This window comes from Pieris rapae, chromosome 18, assembly GCF_905147795.1.
Source record: "Pieris rapae chromosome 18, ilPieRapa1.1, whole genome shotgun sequence".
NCBI classification, from domain to species: Eukaryota; Metazoa; Arthropoda; class Insecta; order Lepidoptera; family Pieridae; genus Pieris; species Pieris rapae.
Genome location: NC_059526.1, coordinates 5227171 through 5249399, shown reverse-complemented (window position 1 = coordinate 5249399; position 22229 = coordinate 5227171). Strand labels below are relative to the sequence as shown.

At 32.5% G+C, this 22229-nt stretch overlaps 3 protein-coding genes across 3 annotated transcripts in view; 1 reads left to right on the top strand and 2 right to left on the bottom strand.

Moving 5' to 3' along the window:
- LOC110994497 (lipase member H-like) overlaps positions 1–9545 on the bottom strand; it is a 17903-nt gene extending 8358 nt beyond the window's left edge. The window contains exon 1 of the mRNA XM_045632054.1: positions 9440–9545. The gene's annotated coding sequence lies outside the window, so the exon portion shown is untranslated. The remainder of the gene's footprint in view (positions 1–9439) is intronic.
- Positions 1–22229, top strand: part of LOC110994491 (heparan-alpha-glucosaminide N-acetyltransferase) — a 24748-nt gene extending 2519 nt beyond the window's left edge. Inside the window, exons 2-10 of the mRNA XM_045632084.1 lie at positions 4019–4149; positions 5944–6059; positions 12599–12755; positions 14122–14326; positions 18116–18283; positions 18893–19014; positions 19425–19594; positions 20620–20806; positions 21159–22229. Of these exons, the coding sequence (XP_045488040.1) occupies positions 4019–4149; positions 5944–6059; positions 12599–12755; positions 14122–14326; positions 18116–18283; positions 18893–19014; positions 19425–19594; positions 20620–20806; positions 21159–21453 (1551 nt within the window). The 3' untranslated portion in view covers positions 21454–22229. The remainder of the gene's footprint in view (positions 1–4018; positions 4150–5943; positions 6060–12598; positions 12756–14121; positions 14327–18115; positions 18284–18892; positions 19015–19424; positions 19595–20619; positions 20807–21158) is intronic.
- On the bottom strand, positions 9807–12107 carry LOC110994492 (juvenile hormone esterase). Its single transcript, XM_022261155.2, has 3 exons — positions 11806–12107; positions 10456–11708; positions 9807–10079 (listed from the first exon to the last, which is right to left on the bottom strand). Exons 1-3 carry the CDS (start codon positions 11983–11985, stop codon positions 9881–9883), a joined length of 1632 nt encoding a protein of 543 aa, XP_022116847.2. The 5' UTR covers positions 11986–12107; the 3' UTR covers positions 9807–9880.

Sequence of the window (22229 nt, the reverse complement as noted above, 5' to 3'; positions counted from 1 at the left end):
TTTATGTCATTTTAAATTAGTGCATGTTAGTATTAAACAGTAGTAAGTGGAATAAAAATAGAACACAAAAGCATAGTCTTCCCTTTAAAGTCTCTTTATGTAAGTAGTGTTATTGAACACTTTCTCATGTTAACATCCTTTTTAAATTAAGTTAGTTTAAATTACTTAATAGTCTTAGATTAGATTAGATCGAAATGTTAAATTAATTAAAAAAAATGTATTTTGTACGTAAAAGCCTTTAATGAACAATAATATCATTAGGGCATTTTTTTCTGAATTACATCGTATTACGTGTTTGCTTCATTGGCAAATTCTTATTTAACAACCAACATCCTTTACTTTATATGCATGATTTCTCAAATTGACCTTCGACTATCATGTAGCGATAAAGTATTTGGTAAGTCATAATTGGCTATTTACAATCGTAACATTTAAATTTTTTGTTGATCTGTGTTCGCTTTCTCGCAACTAATTTATAATATAGACAAATATTGATTTTGTAGTTCTAGATATAATTGATTTATGTGTCATTAAAATATCATAAAAGGATTTCGAACTCACAACATAAATTATTTTGGTGAATATCGATGAAATATAATTATTTATGTAAATAAAAAAAAACTTATTTTGCTGCTACAATAATCGTGACAATAATACATAATAGAAAAGAAATTGGCAAAATGGTACTTGTACTATAATTGTAAACGGATTATTTCGTAATTTAATTAAAATTATAATTATTTTTCTTTAATTAAAATTCTTATAAGATATCATTATTGAGTGAAGCTTGATTCATTAATTAAACGGCAAGCATAAATCAAAAACTCAGGTATAATGAGTGAAAGATTCTTGATGGACATTGGAAAACGTGCTTTGTTATAGTGCAATGCACTGTAATTACGATGACGTGTCCTGGAATTTTCCCCGGGATTTTAAAACGCTTTTAAGGTTTCAATTAAAATTAATTGGAAATAAATACAAAGGTTTGACAATATATATTACTAACACATGTTTGTCGTTATTTAATCTATTCATGTAAAAAATATTCTGTTTTGGCCATGTAATATTATTCGTATTTCGCAAATCAATCTTTGATTATGTTTCGTTCTAATGATATGTGATTTCATAAATAGGAACTTCTTACTAATAAATTAATATCATTGCATAACAATCGATTTACTGGATTAATGTATATCTGATAGTTTTAATAAATCATAGTGAATTTTTGTTGTCTGCTCTGATAATATTGCGTTTGCAAGATGTAATTAAAAGTAATAGGAATGTGTGTCAAATATTTTGATCACGCGAGCGTAGAGAAATTGCTTGCTACGTTTATTTATCTGATAAAGAAACACACCGTTTTTAAAGCAGTTTTTGACGCGCACCACCATTAGGTAAAACCAGCTGCCAACAAGTATTTCCGAATCGATTAAGGCTCCTTCAAGACAAAAGTGTACCAATTCTTAAACGGCTGGCAACAAACTCGCGGTCTCTCTGGCATTGAGAGTGTCCATGGGCATCGATTAACATCAGGTGAGACTCCTGCCTGTTTGCTCACTGTTCTATAAAAAATGATTCCTAGTGTTCCTAATGTTTACGAATCCTTGATCGTATTATAATTAAAGTTTATTTCTTTTCGTAAATCATTGATTTATACCCGTAAACGTGTATAAATAAATCAAGACTTGCGCCAACCTTAAGCCTGAGAATTCTCTTATACATTATTTTTATACTTTACTCGGTATTTTTTGCGTTACCGCCAGTCAACTCCTGCGCATAATCTGCAAAAAAATTTGCTTCATACACTTTTTGTTGCAAGAACTTCGTCCTGTAACTTGTTTCTCGAGAATTCCTCTCCTTTTCGAGTATCCACCCGGTTATGTAATTACGTACCTTTCTCGATACAAACACGTAATTCGCAAGCAATATTTGAACTCGAGTTGCAAGCTTCGTGATATTGTTGAAAACAAGCTTAAATATTTGTTATTAAAGGTTTCATTTACTTTTACTCATACTCAAAAATATGATGCTTATAACATTTTACTTTCCCGTTGAATATATATAAATTGAAATTTACTTTTTATTCGAAATGAATATTTATTTTTTTATTATTTATTTATAACAATAATTTTCGAATACGAAGTTGATCCCTTAAAAATGTGGAAATTGCATAATAAATTAAATAAATAGTTTACCTTAATGGAATATAATGACAATTGTACGTTAAAGTTAAAAATATTTTTATTTATTGAAACCCGCACTAACAAAGCCAGGTAAGAAACAACAAAGAAATAGAAAAAAAACAAGTTATAATCAATAAGTTAGTTTTAGTTATAGTAGGGGAGCCCAAGAGGGGATTTCGGGATTTACTCAAGCGCGGCAGATTAATATACAGGGCTATACCTTGTACCCGGTTAAGTACCTCCACCAAATATGAGGCCCATATATAAGGCCGCCCTTGAAGGATACAGGATCAGATTAGTAAAAAAAAATTGATCATCAGACATTCTCGAGCGCGTCAGATTAAGGTAGTGTGAGTTAATCACATCCTAAAAAGTGTATATTCCACTAATCTGACAATTTGAGAGTGACGTAAAGAGAGGGGAGGGCAGCAAAGTTGTAAAAAAAAAACATCATCTTGACATTCTCGAGCGTAGCTATTTTTTTTTTATTTTGAATGAAATAATTCAAGAATATTGAAAAATATATAATCTGACGATTTCCGCAAGCCGAAATAACAAAATTTCGTCGATAAAGTTTGTGCGATAAACGCGTGCAGCTGCGTGATGCCTACATTTCCTTCTCCGCGTTTCCCTCAAAATTAGATTTCATGTAAATTTGAACCGATTAGGACCGATAGATTTTGAGAAATTTTGAAAAATCTAAAAAAATAACAATTTGTTTTTTTGAAAGTGTTTTTTTGCAATAACTTTTAAACGGCTTTATCCATCAACTTCAAAAACTAATCCACCTTTAAGCTTGAAAAACGACGTCGATCGCCACCAAACTGGTCAAAATCGGTTGATTCGTTCGAGAGATATCGTGAACGAAAGAAAACCGAAAAAAGTGTTTCTATCACATAACTTCGACATTTCATATCGGATTATCGTTTTTGATGAAATTAAATAATTAGAGCTTAAAAAATGCGTCGATCGCCGTCAACTGCGAGAATATTGCTTGATCCATTCAAAAGTTATTGGGGTTTGAAAATTTCAAAAATAGTGTTCTATGAAACTTCTATCAGACTTTCGAGCTGGGAGAACTCAAACGCATAGAAATATTAATTCTTTGAACTCAGCGAGCTCATAAGTACAATTTTAAGCGCCCAGGAATGGAATTGCAGGGATGGCCTTTAGGGTGAACCGTTTTTCTAATATTTTTTTTGTCAGATCAGGCAAATCCCTCTAGATAATCGTCAGATTATGAGACAGTACGTTTAGAATATAAATCTGAACCATATATATCTTAATCTGACGCGCTCGAGTATTTCAAAATGGCGAATTTTTTTTGCACATTATAATAATGGCTGCGAGTTTGCGTCAGATCGAAATCGTCAGATTATTGAATGAGAGCTTTTTTTTTGGTGCACTTAACACCCCCTTAGAAAACCTGACGCGCTCGATTAATTTTTTTTTTTTTCATTTTTAACCCTTACGTACAACCACCCCCATCATGCAAATGATCAGATTAACATACGTACATTATTAAAAATACGTAGGACATTGATGCTATCAATATCTGACGCGCTCGAGTATGTCCATGCAACAGTTTTTTTTTACATATTTAAACATCTATAGCCGCTTTCCCCACCGATGAAAAGGTATATATCATATAACATTTTTTTCTTCTTATCACCTAAGCTTTGCAACCCAATAGGTCTCCACGACGCTCGAGTAAATCCCCATTTAGCATCGTGGGCTCCCCTACCATTAGCTAGTTAACAAAATACTAAAAAAAGAACCTTAACTTATTAATAATACATTAAATATTGGTTATTAAATAAATCCATCTATTTCAGTGTCCGTTCGAGCTTCAAAAGTCATTATCAGCAGGCTTCGATAGCTGGTGGGTTGTGGACACGGCCAGGCGATCAACATGGCGCGTCTACACAGACACGACAGAACAGTATATAAGTCTAAGGAATACTACGTAAGTTATTTATTTAAAAGTAATTACTGAAATATATTTTTTGAACCTTAAATACATTTAGCTACTTTATAGTCCGTTTATACAAACAACAATAAAGAATCAAAATTTTTTAGATTCAAGTAAATAGGAACATGTCTTTAATAAGTCTCAAATCTCAAGATGATTTTAAATTGTAGCTTCTTTTAAATCTATGTGGCGACTATAAAAATTGTATTAGATTTGAAAAAGTCTCTCCGAGTGTGTTTCTTTTCATTCCATATTTTTTAAAGGGTTTGACGTCTTGGCCTACCAATAAGTAACTAAAAATATTTAGCTGAGTATTGATTTTTGTAAAGATTATGCATTAAACGTTAGTTTTAAATTAAATCTTGGATACGTGTAAATCTGTACCAGAAATGTGATTTAAAATTCATTTCGCGGTTTAGCTCAATTCTTGATTTGGTGAAATCAGTTGCATACGAGCCAAGTTATGCAATAAAAATCGTTTAGTGCTTACAAATGAGCCGCCACTTACTTTGCCTCATTAAATTACAATTTCTTTTGCATTTCGTCACACGAGTGTTACGTTAAACTTAATACGAGGAATAAATTCGACAAAGTTATATTTTATTAATTAATTGAAATATTCAAAAAACAATTGAAAGCTATTTTAGATAAAATTTATTAATTGGCAATTTTAACTATACGCCAAGAATTAAAACAGTTGCGACTATCAATATAAAGTCTGTAGCAATAAAATGTCTGTCGATCAACGACTCGCAGAAATAACTATCGCAATTTTTAAAAATAGAATCTAGACTCAGACAAACAACATTGGTGAGCGTAATGAAAATGATGAAATAATTTGACATAATGACGTTAATGAAAAATGAAATGAAATTCGATTCAAATGTTTTATATTTATAACATATTTTAGTGAATTTATATTTATATTATACTCCTGATTAGTTTGTTTGCTTGAAGGTGTTCTCAGGAACTAATAGTTCGAAAAAATACTTTTGTTTTTTTTTATTTGGACCACAAAATTAGGACCACCACATGTCAAAAATAACATACGAACAAAAATATAAAAAGCGGCGTCGTCCCGTATATAAATAATGCACTATGAATATTTTAAAATGCATTTGATTAATGTATCAAGAGGGCTAAACAATAAAACTGTACAGCACTATAAACGATTGCAACATTCGAAATGATTTAGTTTTGTTTTTATAAGTTTATGTAAAAAAGTGCACATGCTTATAAATACAAGTAATATAACATTAGAAATCTTACACCTATACGCATCAATTATATGCATATCTATAACCTTATTACTATTATGGTATAAAAATACTATTTTTTTGTAACAGGGGATTATCTATACTAATATTATAAAGAGGAAAGGTTTGATTTTTTGTTTGTTTGTATGAATTGAATAGGCTCATAAACTACTGGACCGATTTTAAAAATTCTTTCACCATTCGAAAGCTACATTATCCACGAGTAATATAGGCTATATTTAATTTTGAACAAAAATAGGGTTCCGTAAGATATTAGGGTTTTTCGGACACAAGGTGTAAAAAATCAACCAAAAAAGTTACTTATTTTGAGTACCCTGCCTAAACTATTAAAGATAGAACCATAAAATGTTCTAAGTAACTGTAGATCTTATAAATACCTACAAAAAAGTCCGCGACACACTATACCTATCTATGTCGAGTGAGGCACAATAACCATAAATGATATACATGGCAAAACGACGTTTGCCAGTTCAGCTAGTTATGGTATAAAAATACTATTTTTTTGTAACAGGGGATTATTATGTCAGCTGAGACCGAATTTGGGTGAATTTGGTGTATACGCCCTGAATATAACCGATGGTGGATGTGATATGCGAACCACGAAAGAACCAGTTGACATTTATATGCGTAAGTAATATTTTAATTTGTGAGTATGCAGGAACAATTGTTGTTACACATATAAAGATAACTTATTTTAGGGTCATTAAGCGATAATCTTTGCCTGTTTCATTGATAATATACCTTGTCTATAAACAAGAACTTGTTGAGTACTCCGTGACTTGTTGGTAGTTGATTTTTAGATGTAAGATACGCTAGTCCTTTCATGGTTTTATCTATCAGATATACCTAAGCAGGTCTTTAATATTTAGGGAATAACCGTAGTTAGGTCTCTCAAACTTGATAATGGCATGCTAAACTTAAAAACCAATCTTACTTAGATTTGAGTGCAAAATTAACGCGGACTGTGAATTTATCATTCAATACATTTTTTTCAACCAACTTTTGACTCTGAACGTTATAATCACAAGACTGTTATTAGATTAGTAAAATTAAGCCATGCCTCGGACTTTTGAATTGCTTGTGTTAAATATTAACAATTTTATTTTTATTATAAATATTAACAATTATATTTTGTATAAAGATTTGTTAGGTTGTTGATCCGATGCCACAGAAATCGGATGATAAAGATTTTTTTTGTATTCGGGAGAGGTAAAAAAAATCTATACTTAAAATGAATTGTACAATATTTCCTAAGTACCAACCATATTATAGCCACGAAACTGACCTTGTGAAGTCGTGATTAATAATAAAATTTATCACTTTAAATTGCAGATGCGTTTCGAATAACAATAAAATTCTTGCCATTTTCCTTTTGTGACGCCTTGACATAGATAGATCGTCCTTGTCTCTTGATTTAGTATCTGAAGAGTTTTATCTTGATATTGGCCCTTTACAATCAATAATTTATTTTATGTACTACTAAAACTATACTGAAATTCAGTGGTCACAATGTTTTCCCGAGTGTCCACAGCGAGCATACTAAACAAGTACTTGGTGGATAACCTTTATTGTTATGGTTAGATTCATAATTCTTTGTAAACGTGTTAAATTGTGTTCTAATATTGGGATGATCTTGGTTCTTACAGTTTACTACGAATTGAATGCGTTGTAAGACCCTATAATATTACTTAATATTCCACCTAAACGATTAAGCTAAGGAAGAATGGGCCCACTGCTTTTTGTCAGTGGTTCCATCAAATTCAATAAACAAGAAACGGAGATAACTTCGAAATACAATACAAGTATTGGTAACTTCCTATATTAAGCCGTTTTTCATTTTCTCAACAAAATTATTCAATTGCTGATATTCTCGTATAGTCCTATGAGGATTTTCGTTATCAGAAACATTATATTTAAAGAAATTTATTTCTCATTACAAAAAAAATACAGAGAAACTTAATATTAATATGTATATATACGAGCGAGATACACGTCGCCATTAGCCGTCTCAATTTTAGTCAACTGTGTTCACTTTGACATGCATTTTTACTGCCTTTTAGAATATGTCAAACACACCAATATTGCGAATTTTGAATATTAACTAAATCCTTCTACGACCAATATTATTAATATAATATCCTTATTGATATAACATAAATATACATGAATTTGGTTCAAGATCAGTGACGCTTGCATACAAGTTGAATTTATGCCATATATTTCCAGTATGCAAATAATAGTAATAAAATTGACACACTTTTGTGTTTAGCCTTCCCGCGCCTTTCTTAAAATTAATTCTTTCTTTAAAAATTCTTTATTTTAAAGAATAATATAATTTTAATATAATAATAATACAATTATAATATGTTTCATGAACCGCTGTGGTTTCTATAAATGTACAATATTAGGGTTTTGTACAATAATAGCTTTTTTATATCTATTATAAAGAAGAATATTTTTCATAATATCTATATAAAATAATTTTTCTATTGAAATTATTTGCTTATGTCCATACATAATGCGAAGAAAATAAGAAAATGCTTGCTGGGTCCCCGCTTAGGTTTTTCTTTAGGCAAGTACGTAGCTAGGAATTGCAAGCCTAAGCGTATAAAAATTAAACAAAATGGTGGAAGAGACCCTCCGGCTGAGCTAAGCTCGCCAAACAGCCCGTGCTGAGCTGTAAAGGCCCTTAAGGCCAACAGCGAGATTCCATTCCAAAAAAAAAAAAAAAAGGAAGAGACCGTCTTTATAAAATAAGGAACTATATCAGTATATATCTAGTCACGCACTAAGGGATAGAGAAAATTAAGAAAATGGGAAAAGTCAGCGGAACTCGGCACGTATTGAGAGAAAGTTGTGGTTTACAAAACCGATTGTTTATTATTGATTGTCTTTTGTGTCTTAGTTTGGGTATTCAATGTGTAGTTTCTAATATTTTTTTACAGGTATAAATTAGCGATAGTAAGAAAAAGTACAACAGAGTATTTTAGTACAAGGTGTATAAAGGTTTTTGATTAAAATAACTTACAGGTTCCAGCTGGTTTTAAATTTTGTTGTTCAATTTGCCAGTTATTGTAAACAATAGGAGACAGTATTAGTACAGACGTAGTGTAGGCGGACCAAGATTTTATTGTACTCATGATGACCCGAGTTCAACGTTTTGATTAACATTTTTCGCTCTACCGAGAGCAGTATTAAAAATATTGTTTATTTTACAGAAAATACTAAGTTAAGTTAAATTAACTAGTCGTATTAACGGTTTTAAACTAATTTGACTTTGATTTCATTAAATGACAGTTGCAGCTGTCACAAACACCATTGCCTGTAACATAAATAATAAAGACTATGACTACAGATCATAATCACTACAGACTATCATATAAAATATGAATCTGAAACATTAATAATATTTTTGATATACTGACTCCAGCGTCCCTTGCGCCGTTTTAGATTGCAAAAACTTTAAACAAGGCATCACTCATGACGAGATCTAGCCAACGCATAAGGCATCACTCATTACATAAATAATAATTAAAATTGAGATCATTATTTTTTTTACTGATTCCAAAGTTAGTCTTAAGAAACTTAAAATTTTATTACATGTTGTGTATGATCCGATTCGCCCCGAAAATAGTGGCGATTTTATAAGCGTGGTGATTTCCTAAATCGTCGAAGTTACGCCCAGAGAGTATAGCCAGAGGTAGGCACTCTCTACGGCTGTTACATTGCATTAATTAATTACATAGCAATTAACAATTCATTATTTCGCATGTATTATATTATTAAACGCGAGTAGTTAGAGTTAAACAAAATCTTCTATTATTTAAATCACGCACGAAACCCGATGACCCAGGAACCGTACATTTTGATTCACAACCAACAATACAATTGTAAAATCTATAAACTTTAAAAAAAAAAAACCGATATTTTGTTATTTATGTATGTATCACAAAGAACGGTTCGGTGACCGTCGATACGTAATCTTATACTAAGTCTTGAGTACATACCTCAATGTAGTGCTCCTTATTAGGACGAAAGGCACAAAATGACGTCAGCCGTAAGGATGTGGAGAAATTGTTAGTTTGGGAACATAAAGAGGTTAGACTGATGCTGTACCTTGCCTTAAAATTCAGGAACACGCAAAGAACACTCACTATAAGTCTTTATGGAGGACGTAACTATAGGCAAATCAACAGATATATAGGGAAATCAACAGAAACTGTATATATAAAATTGCATCTAACTTTACCCAACTAAGGGTCAACAACGACTCATTAACAATGCGGTGATCAGCCGAGTTAAAATATTTTTGAGATCACCCTCATGACCCTCATTAAATTTTATGAAATTAAAATGGTTCTAATACGAACAATGTATGTTTTTGAAAATATATTGTTGACAATATTCGTCTCTATACAAGATATAATTACATAAAGATACAATACATTTTATTTAAAAATACATCGTTTTGAGAATTTATTATATTGTCCATAAGCTTTATAGAAGAGATTCCAAAACGCCATTCTTTCCTTGTTGACTCTGTGTTCAATCTTGAGTTCTGAATCTATTATCATATATGGTCTAGATTCTTTCGATACTGGAGTCCATTTAACAGGAAATATTACATCATCTTCTGGTGTCGGGTTCCTGAAAATTTTGCGATATTATTTAGTAAGCAATACTTTAATTTTCATGAAATCGTTTTTGGTTTTACAACAGTCTACCAACATTCTGTAAGTTTGTTTTGCAGGCTCTTAAATCTTAATGTGATTTAAGTATTGAATTTTTGGTTGTTTATTACTGTTATTTTATCTTTATAGTTTTTATTTATATTATAAAGTAATTTTTTTTTTGTTTATTTTGTGGCCGTTTCTTTAGTTTTTCTTTTGATATAGCTTAAGTTCTAATGAAATTGATGTGTATGTGTAAGTGTGTTAAATTTGTGATGTCATATTTCCTTGTATTTTTTAGGCATATACATACATTGTTTTAGAATGTATATATAAATAAATAAACTACATACCCGTATTTTACAAAGTTAGACCACAGCTTTGTAATCCGTTTTGTCATAAGTTGATTTTGTTCATGTGGCTGAACTATTTCATCATCAGACTGAAATAGGTATTTCAATTCTTCGCAATGTGGTGCGCCTTCTATGTCTCTATCTCCGACATATCGAAACTCGTACTCATATACCGGGTACGCCATTTCTTTTAATAAATCTTTTACAGTTCTATCCACAGGATGATTATAAATAAAATCTGAAGTGAAAGATTCTAGATCAGAAGCTACATCACTAGATACTGGTTGGTCACCGATATAAAAATGACGCACTGTTTGCGCCGCTTCTAATAAGTCTTCTTCGTTTAACTTGAAATGCTCTTGTATGTTATCATAAAATGGATCTGATTTGTAATACTCGTCTCCATTGTTAGCTTGCGAGCCTACATTCTCCTTACTGGTTTGTCCAATTAAAATAGGCGTGTCTTTTACTTTCCCTTTATTTGAGAATGTGTATGGGTCTGTGTCAATAAAGCTTTCGATACCACTAAAAGATCTTTCTTTACAGGGTCTTAATTTTAATTCCATGTTTGCCGCAGCCCTGGACACAGATTCGTGAGATGCGTTTGAGAGGAAAACTAACGCTTCTTGTGTATCCGTAGCATTGTAACCCAAATGCGAAGCCAATTTAATCGCAGAGTAAATGTCTGTTTCAACAAAATATAGTAGGTTTTGCGGGACACCACTTTGAGCTATTACTTTGTTGTACAACTTTTCCTTCTTAGAATACAAATGTAATAAAACGGATGCTCCGCCCGCGCTTTGCCCACCAATTGTTACATTATATGGATTTCCTCCAAACGCACGTATATGATTTCTTATCCAACGTAGAGCTAGATATTGGTCTTTAAGCCCCTGGTTACCAGAAATATTTGGAACGTCAAGGCACATAAACCCATACGGGCCCAAGCGATAATTTATCGTGACGACAATAATTCCCTGTTTCACTAAATTCTCAGGGCCGTAGTTCCCGGCACTACCTTCAGCGTAGATTCCTCCGTGTATCCAAACTAGTACAGGCAAAGGGTTCTGCGAACTGGCATTAGTGGGTACGTAGATATTTAATCGCAAGCAATCTAACGTTTCTTCGCCGGATGTGTTCGATTGAGGACTGCATCGACCTCGCTCTGATGTCTTTATACTTTGCGGACATTGTTTAGTACCATCGTGGGCATTATATACTTCATCATCAAAACCTGGATGAGGCAGAGCGTCCTAAAGATTGAAACTTCTATTAATAATTACGGTTACAGTTAGAATAACTTTATTTCTCATGTGAAAATTTAATGAAATCGTGTACAAAACAACTTACCCCGAAAGGATTGCTTATGTCTACTTGCGCATAAGGAATTCCTAGAAAACTTGAATAGCTTCCGTCGCTAGAAATCAAGCCTCTCACGAGACCTTGGTCGATTAGTACTAGGGGATCAATTCTAACATTACACTGTGTATAAATTATTAAACTAAACGTACAAATTAATAAGAAATTCATTGTTTAAATCCCAGCCATAAAATGTTAACATTACTTGAAATACGCTATCGAAATGCAGTAACAAATTCTTAATCGAGATAAATATCGTGATAAATAGATACAATTCTTTTCACCTCACTTATCAAATTCCTCTCCGAGTAGCTAACTAAAAGATAAAGTAACAGTTCTTTGAAAGTAATCTAAGTAATAAATACCAACCATTTATTACATTATCTAAATATATATATATATATTTTTTTTTCAATATTAGTAGAATTTTTTTTTTATTAAACTAAAAAAATATTATAACAAATTTATTTCTGAACGCAATGATGACTATAGATACGTAGGATGATATGTCGTATATCAGAAATCTATTGAATTAGACATACGGTAGTAGTACTAAGCGCTAAAACTACTCATATGAATCTTACCCGTCATTCTAAACCAATGTATGAAAATACTATATCTATATAACAAAGTCGTGTTAGTTACACCACTTTATTAGACACAATATAATTACCTTAATATACCTACCATATATACTATATACTATAAGGCGGAACGAAGTTAGACGTGTCAGCTAGTTCCATTTATTTTATAGTTTGACAATACAATAGTTATTGTTTTATAGCCTTGTTGTTGATGATGGGACTGCTTCTGGGAGTATGGGTGGTATATGGAATACTGAAGCTTATCATGTCGAGGGTAAGACGGTCTGCGAAATTGCGATATGGAGACAAAGAGCTTGCTATGCAGCAACGATTGCGAGCTTTAGACACGTTTAGAGGGTGAGTATCATACAGTTGTTTATTTGACCACACCTATTAACCTCAGCCAAGCGGTGTTAAATGGATTTATCCCACTGCAGGCCTCTTAGTTTTTGATTTTATGGTATTAGGCGTTAGGGCCGTGCAAGTATTACGTAAGCAGATTTACTGAAATTTATACTCCCTCTCATCCTCAAGTAGGGGGGCGTCCATAAATTACGTGAGGTGTTTAAAGGGGGGGGGGGGGATCAAATCTCATTTAATGTTACGTTGGAGATGGCTCGGCAAATATCAGGCAATTTTTTTTCTGATTGAAAAAAAAATTGGAAAACGGTTGAACCTAAAGGCCATCTCTGCAACTTCCCGCTACCTCCATACCTAACCTCCTACCTTGAAATTTTTATTATAACTTTTGAATAAATGAACCGATTTTAAAGAAAATTTTAAAAAACACCTCACGTAATTTGTGGATTTATTTATGCCCCCTAAGCAAAGGTTTCAAAAGTAAGTACATATTCAAGCAAGTAAGCCACAATCATCGACATACTATGTGAATAGCATATATATACCTGCCCTGCCTAGTCACATTTTTATCTTACCTCCATTTGTCCGCAGAATCTAATTTGGATTAAAATGATGTTTTTAGTCATGTATAAAACAAACATTTTTGTTCTAAATACGTAGCAAGGCAACATTTCCAAAAACAATCTTAAAACAACTAAACTTTTCAATCAACAACAAGATTCAATGACACTTGTCGTATAAACAAAGGATAAAAACGCCTATAAGCATATCATTGGTCGTGAATGTTTTTCTTTTTATATTCCCACGGAATAGACGCTGCAGAACAGGTTACTTCATATGTATTTGCTAGGTGGCTGCAATTAACTAGTTTAAGAAGCATAGATTATAGAACCATGAGTATCGTGCATTATCTCTGTTGCTTAGGATTTTATTATTTATCATTATCTATGGTTCGATATTTTTTATTTGCCATTCACTGTGCATACATAAATTTAGTAACATAAACAATTTGACTACTATTCTCATATTATTGAAACATACACTGAACGAATAAAATATTTATAATAATACAATTTAATTAGAAAAAATAATAAATATGATAGCTAACCTAAAAGTACTTCAGAACTTAAAAGTATTTTTACTTTTTACTTACAGTCGAAACTGTTTTGACGACATCGTTCAGAGCAACATACCGGTTATAACGACCAAAATCAAAATAGGTTCTTAAAGACAACATAATCGGCTGTTACGACTATCGGTTTTTACGACCAAATATGAGTAGTCCCTTCGATGTCGTTATAACAAATTTTGACTGTTTTTTCTTTGTTTAAATAAGCAAAAGCAATGATTGTTTATTTTTTAGAATAGCAATAGTATTCATGATTTTCGTGAATGACGGCGCTGGTGGATATTGGTGGCTGGAACATGCCACTTGGAACGGCCTGGCTGCTGGAGACCTGGTCTTCCCTGCCTTCCTCTGGATCATGGGAGTGTGTGTGCCACTCTCGGTTAAGAGTGCCTTTGCTAAAGGCATCCCGCGATGGAAAATTTTGATCCACATCTTTAGGGTACGTGTCTTGGCAGTTTTTAAAACTAGTAGCATCTGCGCCTTTCGAAAAACCAAATTTGTTTAACATATTGAACCTAAGTCATGGTTAAACATCATAAGGTTTTCTTAAAAATATTCATGGGAATAGTATGGTCGTCTTTTTAAATTAATTAAATTTTTCAAATTAAAAAAAAAATCTTAATATAGGTAATATTAATTATAATCAGTTAAGTACCAAAAAAATTTTTCGTATTAAAAAATGTTTAATCAATGGAAAGCTAAAATAATGTATACGTAGAAACTTATTAATTAAAATTTTCTCTGGCGTAACGAATTTTTCATGCTCAATTGACGTTGATATAATAAATACGATATTAATTACACCAGTTGACATGTTCATGTGGTATTATGTGTGAAAATTACAAAGAGTTCTCTTCGAAGACCTTTTCGTCTCAACTAGAATCCTAGGTCTGTATTCTATGGTATTCGTAATTCCGATCCGATATCACTTACGTATAAAATTATCGTAATCAGTTTACGTTTATAAATACCTTTAATGGATAAAAGCGAGAATTCATTACATTTTACATTTTGAATTGAATTATCATAAACTTAATTCTAGATATAACAGATTATTAACATATTTAAAAATCAAATAATAATAAATAATATTAGAAACACTCGTAATCTTTTCATTAAAAAAAATTAAGATACTTAACGAAAATAATTATAGGTTTTATTGCTATAGAAATAACATAGTGTGTGTGGAATTTTCTTTGTTGTGATTTAAGCACGCTAAAAACTTCAGATAAAAATCATTATTGTAATTATAATTGTATAATATTCTATAAGTTACAATAAGTCCAACCGAACACGAAATCGTGGGCCGTACTAGTAAGAGAAGCAAGCGAAACTTTTGCATAACTTCAATATAAATTATATAATAGCCGGGCCTCAACCGGTCTGGGTCGTTTATTTGCGATAATACGGGATGAGCTGTTTAACCTTTGGGGTATTGTTGTGTAACTGTACAATTGCTATTGTGAACGATACGATTCTGACCGAGAGCCCCAGTTTTACTTTAACAAGACAAGTATGCAAAAAGATATAACAGCTTTTAATATTTAAAATTCGTTTATGTTGTTCGGTCCCAATCAAGACCATCATCGGACGGCAAGACAGAATGCGAAATTCCAACCTTTCCATCTCGATGTTTAGCGTTCCAAAACACGGTGCTTTTTAAGGCACTTTCTTCCGTGCACATCTCTTTATGGAACTCACTGTAGTATTTCCAAAACGATACGACTCGGGGGGCCTTCAAGAAAAGAGGGTACTATTGAAGGTTGACTGTTGTCTGCAAATTAAAAAAAAAATTATGTGAAATTCTGGAGGACAGGAGGCCTGATCACCTACTTTCCTATTAGATAAACAAACGGTAATGAAACAGACACAGAAATTTGACGCCGACCTAATGAGGTTGTAGCACCACTCGTATATTTATTTTACAGTCAAAACGTAATACTCCCGATATCGATCAAATATAATATCGATTAATAAAAGGAACGAATTGTAAATAAGACACACAACACACACGTGAACTGATGAAGGTTGAATTAAAACATTTAGCCTCTATAATTTTAGACTCAGTTTAATGTGTCTGGATAAAAAAAAATAATAAGAACTAATTGTGAAGATTTGTAATTGGCCCAAATTGTTATGTATATATTCATCTATATTTGTATTGTGCTGTGAATCTTCTGAATAAATAAATAGATAGAAGTTTCAACAAATATATACTAATTAGGATTAACTGATTCGAATTGAAAACTTATCTTGGATAGTTATCGAGGAAGGCTAAACAACTTGACCGAAATATTCCAAACCTAGGTTCCAAAATATATCAACTTAAGAACTGATTAAAATATTTTTCGACTCGACAGTTTGTTATTTTTTTACTCTAATACTTTCATTAATTACATCACTTATTTCCGTCTGTATATGTAAGATAAAAAGAAACGTTTTTTCTCAATCATTGCGGATTCCATTCACGCGTGTACGCTCTCTAGTCCGTTCCTTTGATTAGGTTCCGACTACCGCGAACTGATTGTTAACAATCACATTAACTTAAAGATTGTGAGATAAAAGAACATAATAGAAATGTTCACTTGGAAGTATATAAAAATGTATGTCGGAGAAATATATCGCCAATCCATCGATATGGATATCGCTTGAGGCTCAGTTGGCGCTATGCTGGTAGTCACGAATAATTATTATCGTACAGTATTTAATTTATATTGATTCTTACAAATAACACTAGCTTAAGGTATAACAAGCACTGTTCAAGGCACCGATTTCACTTATAATCACAATCTACTTAACCACAAATCACATAGACGCAACTCGGTTCAACGTCTCATCATCACAATGTTCCACAGAATGAGATCCACCCTGCGTTCCCTGAACGCACTTTCAAAATTCAAAATGGCGATTATTCGTATTATATTCGTACTTTTTTTCGTTAAGTTATGACAAAACAAATCTAATCAAATTAAACTCCCTCAATTATTAACGAAATCAACTATTAAAATCAACGGTCAATTTGAGATCGAACAATGTATAATAGCTTCAGTTCAGGTTATATATATTACTTGTACACATAGATAAATTATTATATCAGGAATAGAAAAATATAGTGTTTAAATTAAAAGTTTTATTAGTTCATGAATATGGGTTTGATTTTTTCGTTAAAAAAGTCGAAAACTTTAATACAGTTATTAAATTATAAACGTAGGTTTAGGCAAAGTATCCATCATTCGAGTTGGCCCTGATTTCTTATTTAATATTTTCTTAACTCAGCATATAATAAAGTTGTCTTTTACAGTAGAAGTTAAACGTATTAGCATTTCAGTAGGTATTATACCTAGTAATTGGCTTGACCCACAGAAAGGATAGTGCCCTGGTTTAGTTTCTAGGCAAGTTAATTTTATGTAACGGTACCATTCACGCGTGATATGCCAAGATATGGAGATTGTCTTTGACACTATGATTATTATCTTTATTATTTGCTCTGTGGCTCGGGGCTAGTTCTGCTGCATGGATAGCCTAGAGTGTATCGTGCGTTCGAATCCGGATGTGCACGAATGGATTTCTTGCAATTAATTCATGTATTAACATTTTATTACCCAAAAAATTTCATTAGTTTGATTTTTTATATTTACTTTAAGAAATAGAGAATATACCTACCTTCTTCTCTTTATTCACAATATTATTATTATTTTTAGCCTTATATCAGAACACAAAGTATATACATCACAGTTATTGTTTTTGTTAATCTACGATAACTGATTCTGTGTGCCCACGGGCAAAGGCCTCCCCCATTTTCCTCCATTTTTCCTTATTGTATATCAATCTCTTCCAGGTCTTTCCAGCCATTTTCACAATTTCGTCGGCTCATCTTTTAACTTGCCTACCTCGGTTTCTTTTATGGCCTCTTGGATGCCATAGTGTTACAATTTTGCTCCATTTATCTGCTCCTCTTACAGTAGGTCCAGCCCATTTCCATTTTAGTTCTTTTGTTTTATATACGACGTCAGCAAACCCTGTTTTATCCCTTAAATTCTCGTTACCTATTTGTTAATTCTTGTTTTCTTTAGATGGCTTTCTGGGTAACAATTAATCTTTCACATTGTGATTTCGTAAGTGCCCATGTTTGGCAGCCGTATGTGAGAATTGGTAGGAGACATGTGTTGAAAAGTTTTCTCTTGATTCACAATATTATATAAGGTTAAATATATAAATTATTTTCCAGCGTTCCATAGTGATGTTCCTATTAGGCATCTCGCTGAATACAATATATGGATCAAACATGCTAAGTCAGCTGCGGATATTTGGAGTGCTTCAACGACTGGCCGTGGCCTATTTCATCTCAGCAGGATTCTATGCTCTTACTGCCCCTAAATACTACACACCACCAAGGGTAAGATTTTTTTATAACTAGGAAAGAAAACAGAATATTTTTATGGTGGATTTGATTAAGTAGTTAATTTAATTAATAATATTTAATTAGTAGTTATTAATAATTAATTTACAAAGAAGTTTCACTTCTGACTTTTTTATTCAATCACAAAAAAATCAATCAAAATTTATTTATTCAGTTTAGATGCAACTTAAGGCATGCTTATGAATGTCAAAAACGTTTACAAAATTCGCGAAAGAGCAAAACTACGCCATCCGTTCGCAAGACTACCAGGAGGTCTTGTTCTGAGAAGAACGGGCAAGAAACTCAGCAAGTTTTATCCTCCCTTTACATACAATAATTCAAAAGAAAATGTCATAAACCACAACGTCATTTAAGTTACATAAGTAAAAATAAAATAAAATCTGTTCTGTGATTTACCACATTCACCATTACATTACATTCCATTACATTCCATTACATTCACAACCTTATTATACCTTATTAATATTATTATTTGTTTAATGACCTTAAGTTAAAATGTATTGTTTAAATAATAAGAAAAGAAAATTCGCAAACAGAATAGAGATATGAATAGCGATCATCACTTTTATGGAAAAATCATTTCAGGGAGCTTGCGGTCAGGCGTTAAAAGACGTGCTGTCGTGTGTATGGTGTTGGATTTTAGCTGGATTACTAATTGCTGTGCACAGTGCTATTACCTTCATTGTTCATGACCCAGACTGTCCAGCGTAAGTACAATTTGACAGTCCAATGCAAAACAAAATCACTTCAATGAGAACACTTAAATATTTAGAACGACAAATACTATAACAAAACTATTAAAAAAGCCTGATGTCAATTGTCAGACAATTAGATTTTTGGGTTATACACCGACCTTAGGCGACAGCAATTATACTTAAATATTTAGAACGACAATGGGCATCCTTTATCTATCTAGCGATCTCTTGTAACCGATGTAAGATAACATGTATATCACTGGCGTTTCATATTTTGAGATTTAAAAAAAAGTTGGTTTTTTAATATTTATTTTTTGTCTTATCCTGATCGTAACATAAAATCATTCGCTTAAACCGTTGGGAAGTAATATAAAAACGCGATTAATTTTGATAGATTTTTTAAAAATTGTATGGGTTTCCAGAGGATATCTGGGACCTGGTGGCAAACACGATGATTGGGTGGCTCCAGAGTGTAGTGGTGGCGCTTCTGGATACATCGATCGTCTCTTGCTGGGAGATTCCCATCTCTATCAACACAGTGATGCAAGAAGAGTCTATGGAGGAATTGTTACTGACCCTGAGGGAATCTTAGGTACGCAAATTAATTAATTGTTATTATTCACAACCTCATTTGAAATATTATGTCTTCATTATTATTATTAGAACGCGAAATGGGCTGTATATTTTACTGTAAGAAAAACTTAGTTTTGTAGAGATTATTTCAATTGTCTGAGTTACGCTCCGAAGGTATAGCGAAAAACTTTTATCATTCTTAGCTTAGATTAAAAAACCAGATGTCTTCATTCTAATTCATATCTCAAGCCAAAATCTGATTTTGGAACGCTGTCAATAAGGGCAAACTAGTCTAGTCCTAGGCTCGTTTCTTAATTACATCTTAGGACTCTTATTAGGGAGTGTAAATACTAGTTACAATCACTTAAGTTAACTAATCACCGAGGGAATTGGAATTGCTATTATTGTTCGCAATGTATAGCGTCTGTATTCCGTAAATTTCAAACCGCTTTTGGTATAGCTAATATTATATATACAACTAGTAGACTCGGCCACGCGTTGCTGTGGTTAAGTTATAATATTACACAGTAGTAAACTATCCAAGGGAAACGGTAGGAGAACTTATGTGAAAGGTTGGTACTTTTAACACAGCGCCATCTGTTGGAGATGTCTCAAATTATAATTAAATAATTTGCAATAAAATAAAATTGCAACTACAATTAAATAAATAAGCTATCTTATCTCTCAAGTTGGATCGAACTGCACATGGTGTGCGAATTTTATTATAATCGGTTAAGTGGTTTAGGAGTCCACTGAGGAGAACTTATGTGAAAGGTTGGTACTTTTAACACAGCGCCATCTGTTGGAGATGTCTCAAATTATAATTAAATAATTTGCAATAAAATAAAATTGCAACTACAATTAAATGTATAAGCTATCTTATCTCTGAAGTTGGATCGAACTGCACATGGTGTGCGAATTTTATTATAATCGGTTAAGTGGTTTAGGAGTCCATTGAGGACAAACATTGTGACACGAGATTTATATATATTAAGATTGACGATTTTGAAAATGTTTTGATTTTATATTTCCTGTCATGTTTAGGATGCCTGACATCTGCAATCCAAGCGCTGCTAGGTGTGCAAGCAGGTGCTACAGTGTTGCTTCAAAGATCACACAAGGCGCGCGTGTCTCGATGGTTGGCTTGGGCCTTAGTCTTCGCCCTTGCAGCAGCTCTACTTGCCGGTTTCTCTAGGGATTACGGAGTTGTGCCCATTAATAAAAACTTGTGGTATGTAAAACAAATTGTATATTAATAACCGATGTGTCTGTGAAACGTTGATTTTTATATTTAATATTTACAACAATTTATTTTAAAATTGATAATCAATTTGCCAGGCATAAAATGAAATAAATCCCGTCAATTGTATTTTTATATTGTAAACATTATATGTTATTTTTTTTACACTTGGACACTGTGTGATATGTATATTATAACAATATAATGTAAAAATCTATCATTTGTTACGAACCTTTTATATGAGCTTACATCGACGTTATATGGCATGGATATATAAAAATTGGGGTATCATATTGAAGCGCGATTTCCGACTTTCATTCAACAGTTTAATTATCACTTTCAGGTCGATATCATTCGTTCTAGCGACATCAGCAGTATCCCTAGCATTGCTAAGCATCTGCTACACGTTTACTGACGCGTGGCGCCTTTGGGCCGGAGGGCCTTTCAGAGCTCCGGGCCTCAATGCAATTGCCCTGTACGTGGGCCATTCTATCTGTGCCCATCTCTTCCCTTTCCACTGGAGAATCCCCGTTATGAGAACACATACGATTCGTTTGGTGGAAGCCGTTTGGGGAACAGCGTTATGGGTCATCATTGCTCATATGATGGCGAAGAAAAAGATTTTTATTACTCTGTAGTGTTATAAGTTTTCTGTTATTCATAAACTCTCAGACTAATGTATAACTCTTTAAGACAATTTGACGTCTCGTTCTGTTTAATTGTGACGAAATGAGACACGAGTTTAGTTGAAACGTAGCCTTTAGACTGATTCAGTTTTATGAATAATCAGGAATTTAATAACGTTCGGCTAAGAGAATCTTATTGAAGTGTGGTTTATCCTGCTTTGTTACTCTGTAAATAACGCAGTATTTACAGAGTAACAAACAGTACTCTGCAACTCCCATAAAACTATTGATGATTAAAAAAGTAAATAGATTCGTAAAGCAAGTTGGACAAATTTGACATATTGTTAATGCTCTAAACAAGATTGGGAATGTATCTTGCTATATGAGATTTATATTGCTACTATCTATCTTTTAGATGCAGATCAAACCCTTAGGGTCGAGAATTAGCGCTAAGGATGATTTCCGTACGTCAGAAACGTATTGGATAAGTGGGTCTTACGGGGAAAATTCCCGTTGCCCATTTTTTTATTATAACGACGAAGAAATGTCGAAAAACGATTTTACTTTTACTTGCGAAGTTAAGGTAACCATTTGGTCATCTTAAATAAAATACGAATATAACATAGAATACATTAAAAGTGTTATATTTGGTGCTGACATGTGCCTTGAAATATGTACACAATTTTAGATAGATGTATGATATTTTTCAATTAGGAATCTACAAAATTCTACATTGAGATTAAGATTGTCAAAAGTATTAAAATTTTACTTTGGTCTGGCGTTGTATA

Excerpts from the sequence above, each read along its gene's own strand:
- LOC110994492 (XM_022261155.2), bottom strand. The coding sequence starts at position 11,985 with ATGAATTTCTTATTAATTTGTACGTTTAGTTTAATAATTTATACACAG. Across the intron at positions 11,709-11,805 it reads ACATAAGCAATCCTTTCGGG|GACGCTCTGCCTCATCCAGG; the intron begins GTAAGTTGTTTT and ends TTCAATCTTTAG. Across the intron at positions 10,080-10,455 it reads TCTAACTTTGTAAAATACGG|GAACCCGACACCAGAAGATG; the intron begins GTATGTAGTTTA and ends CAAAATTTTCAG.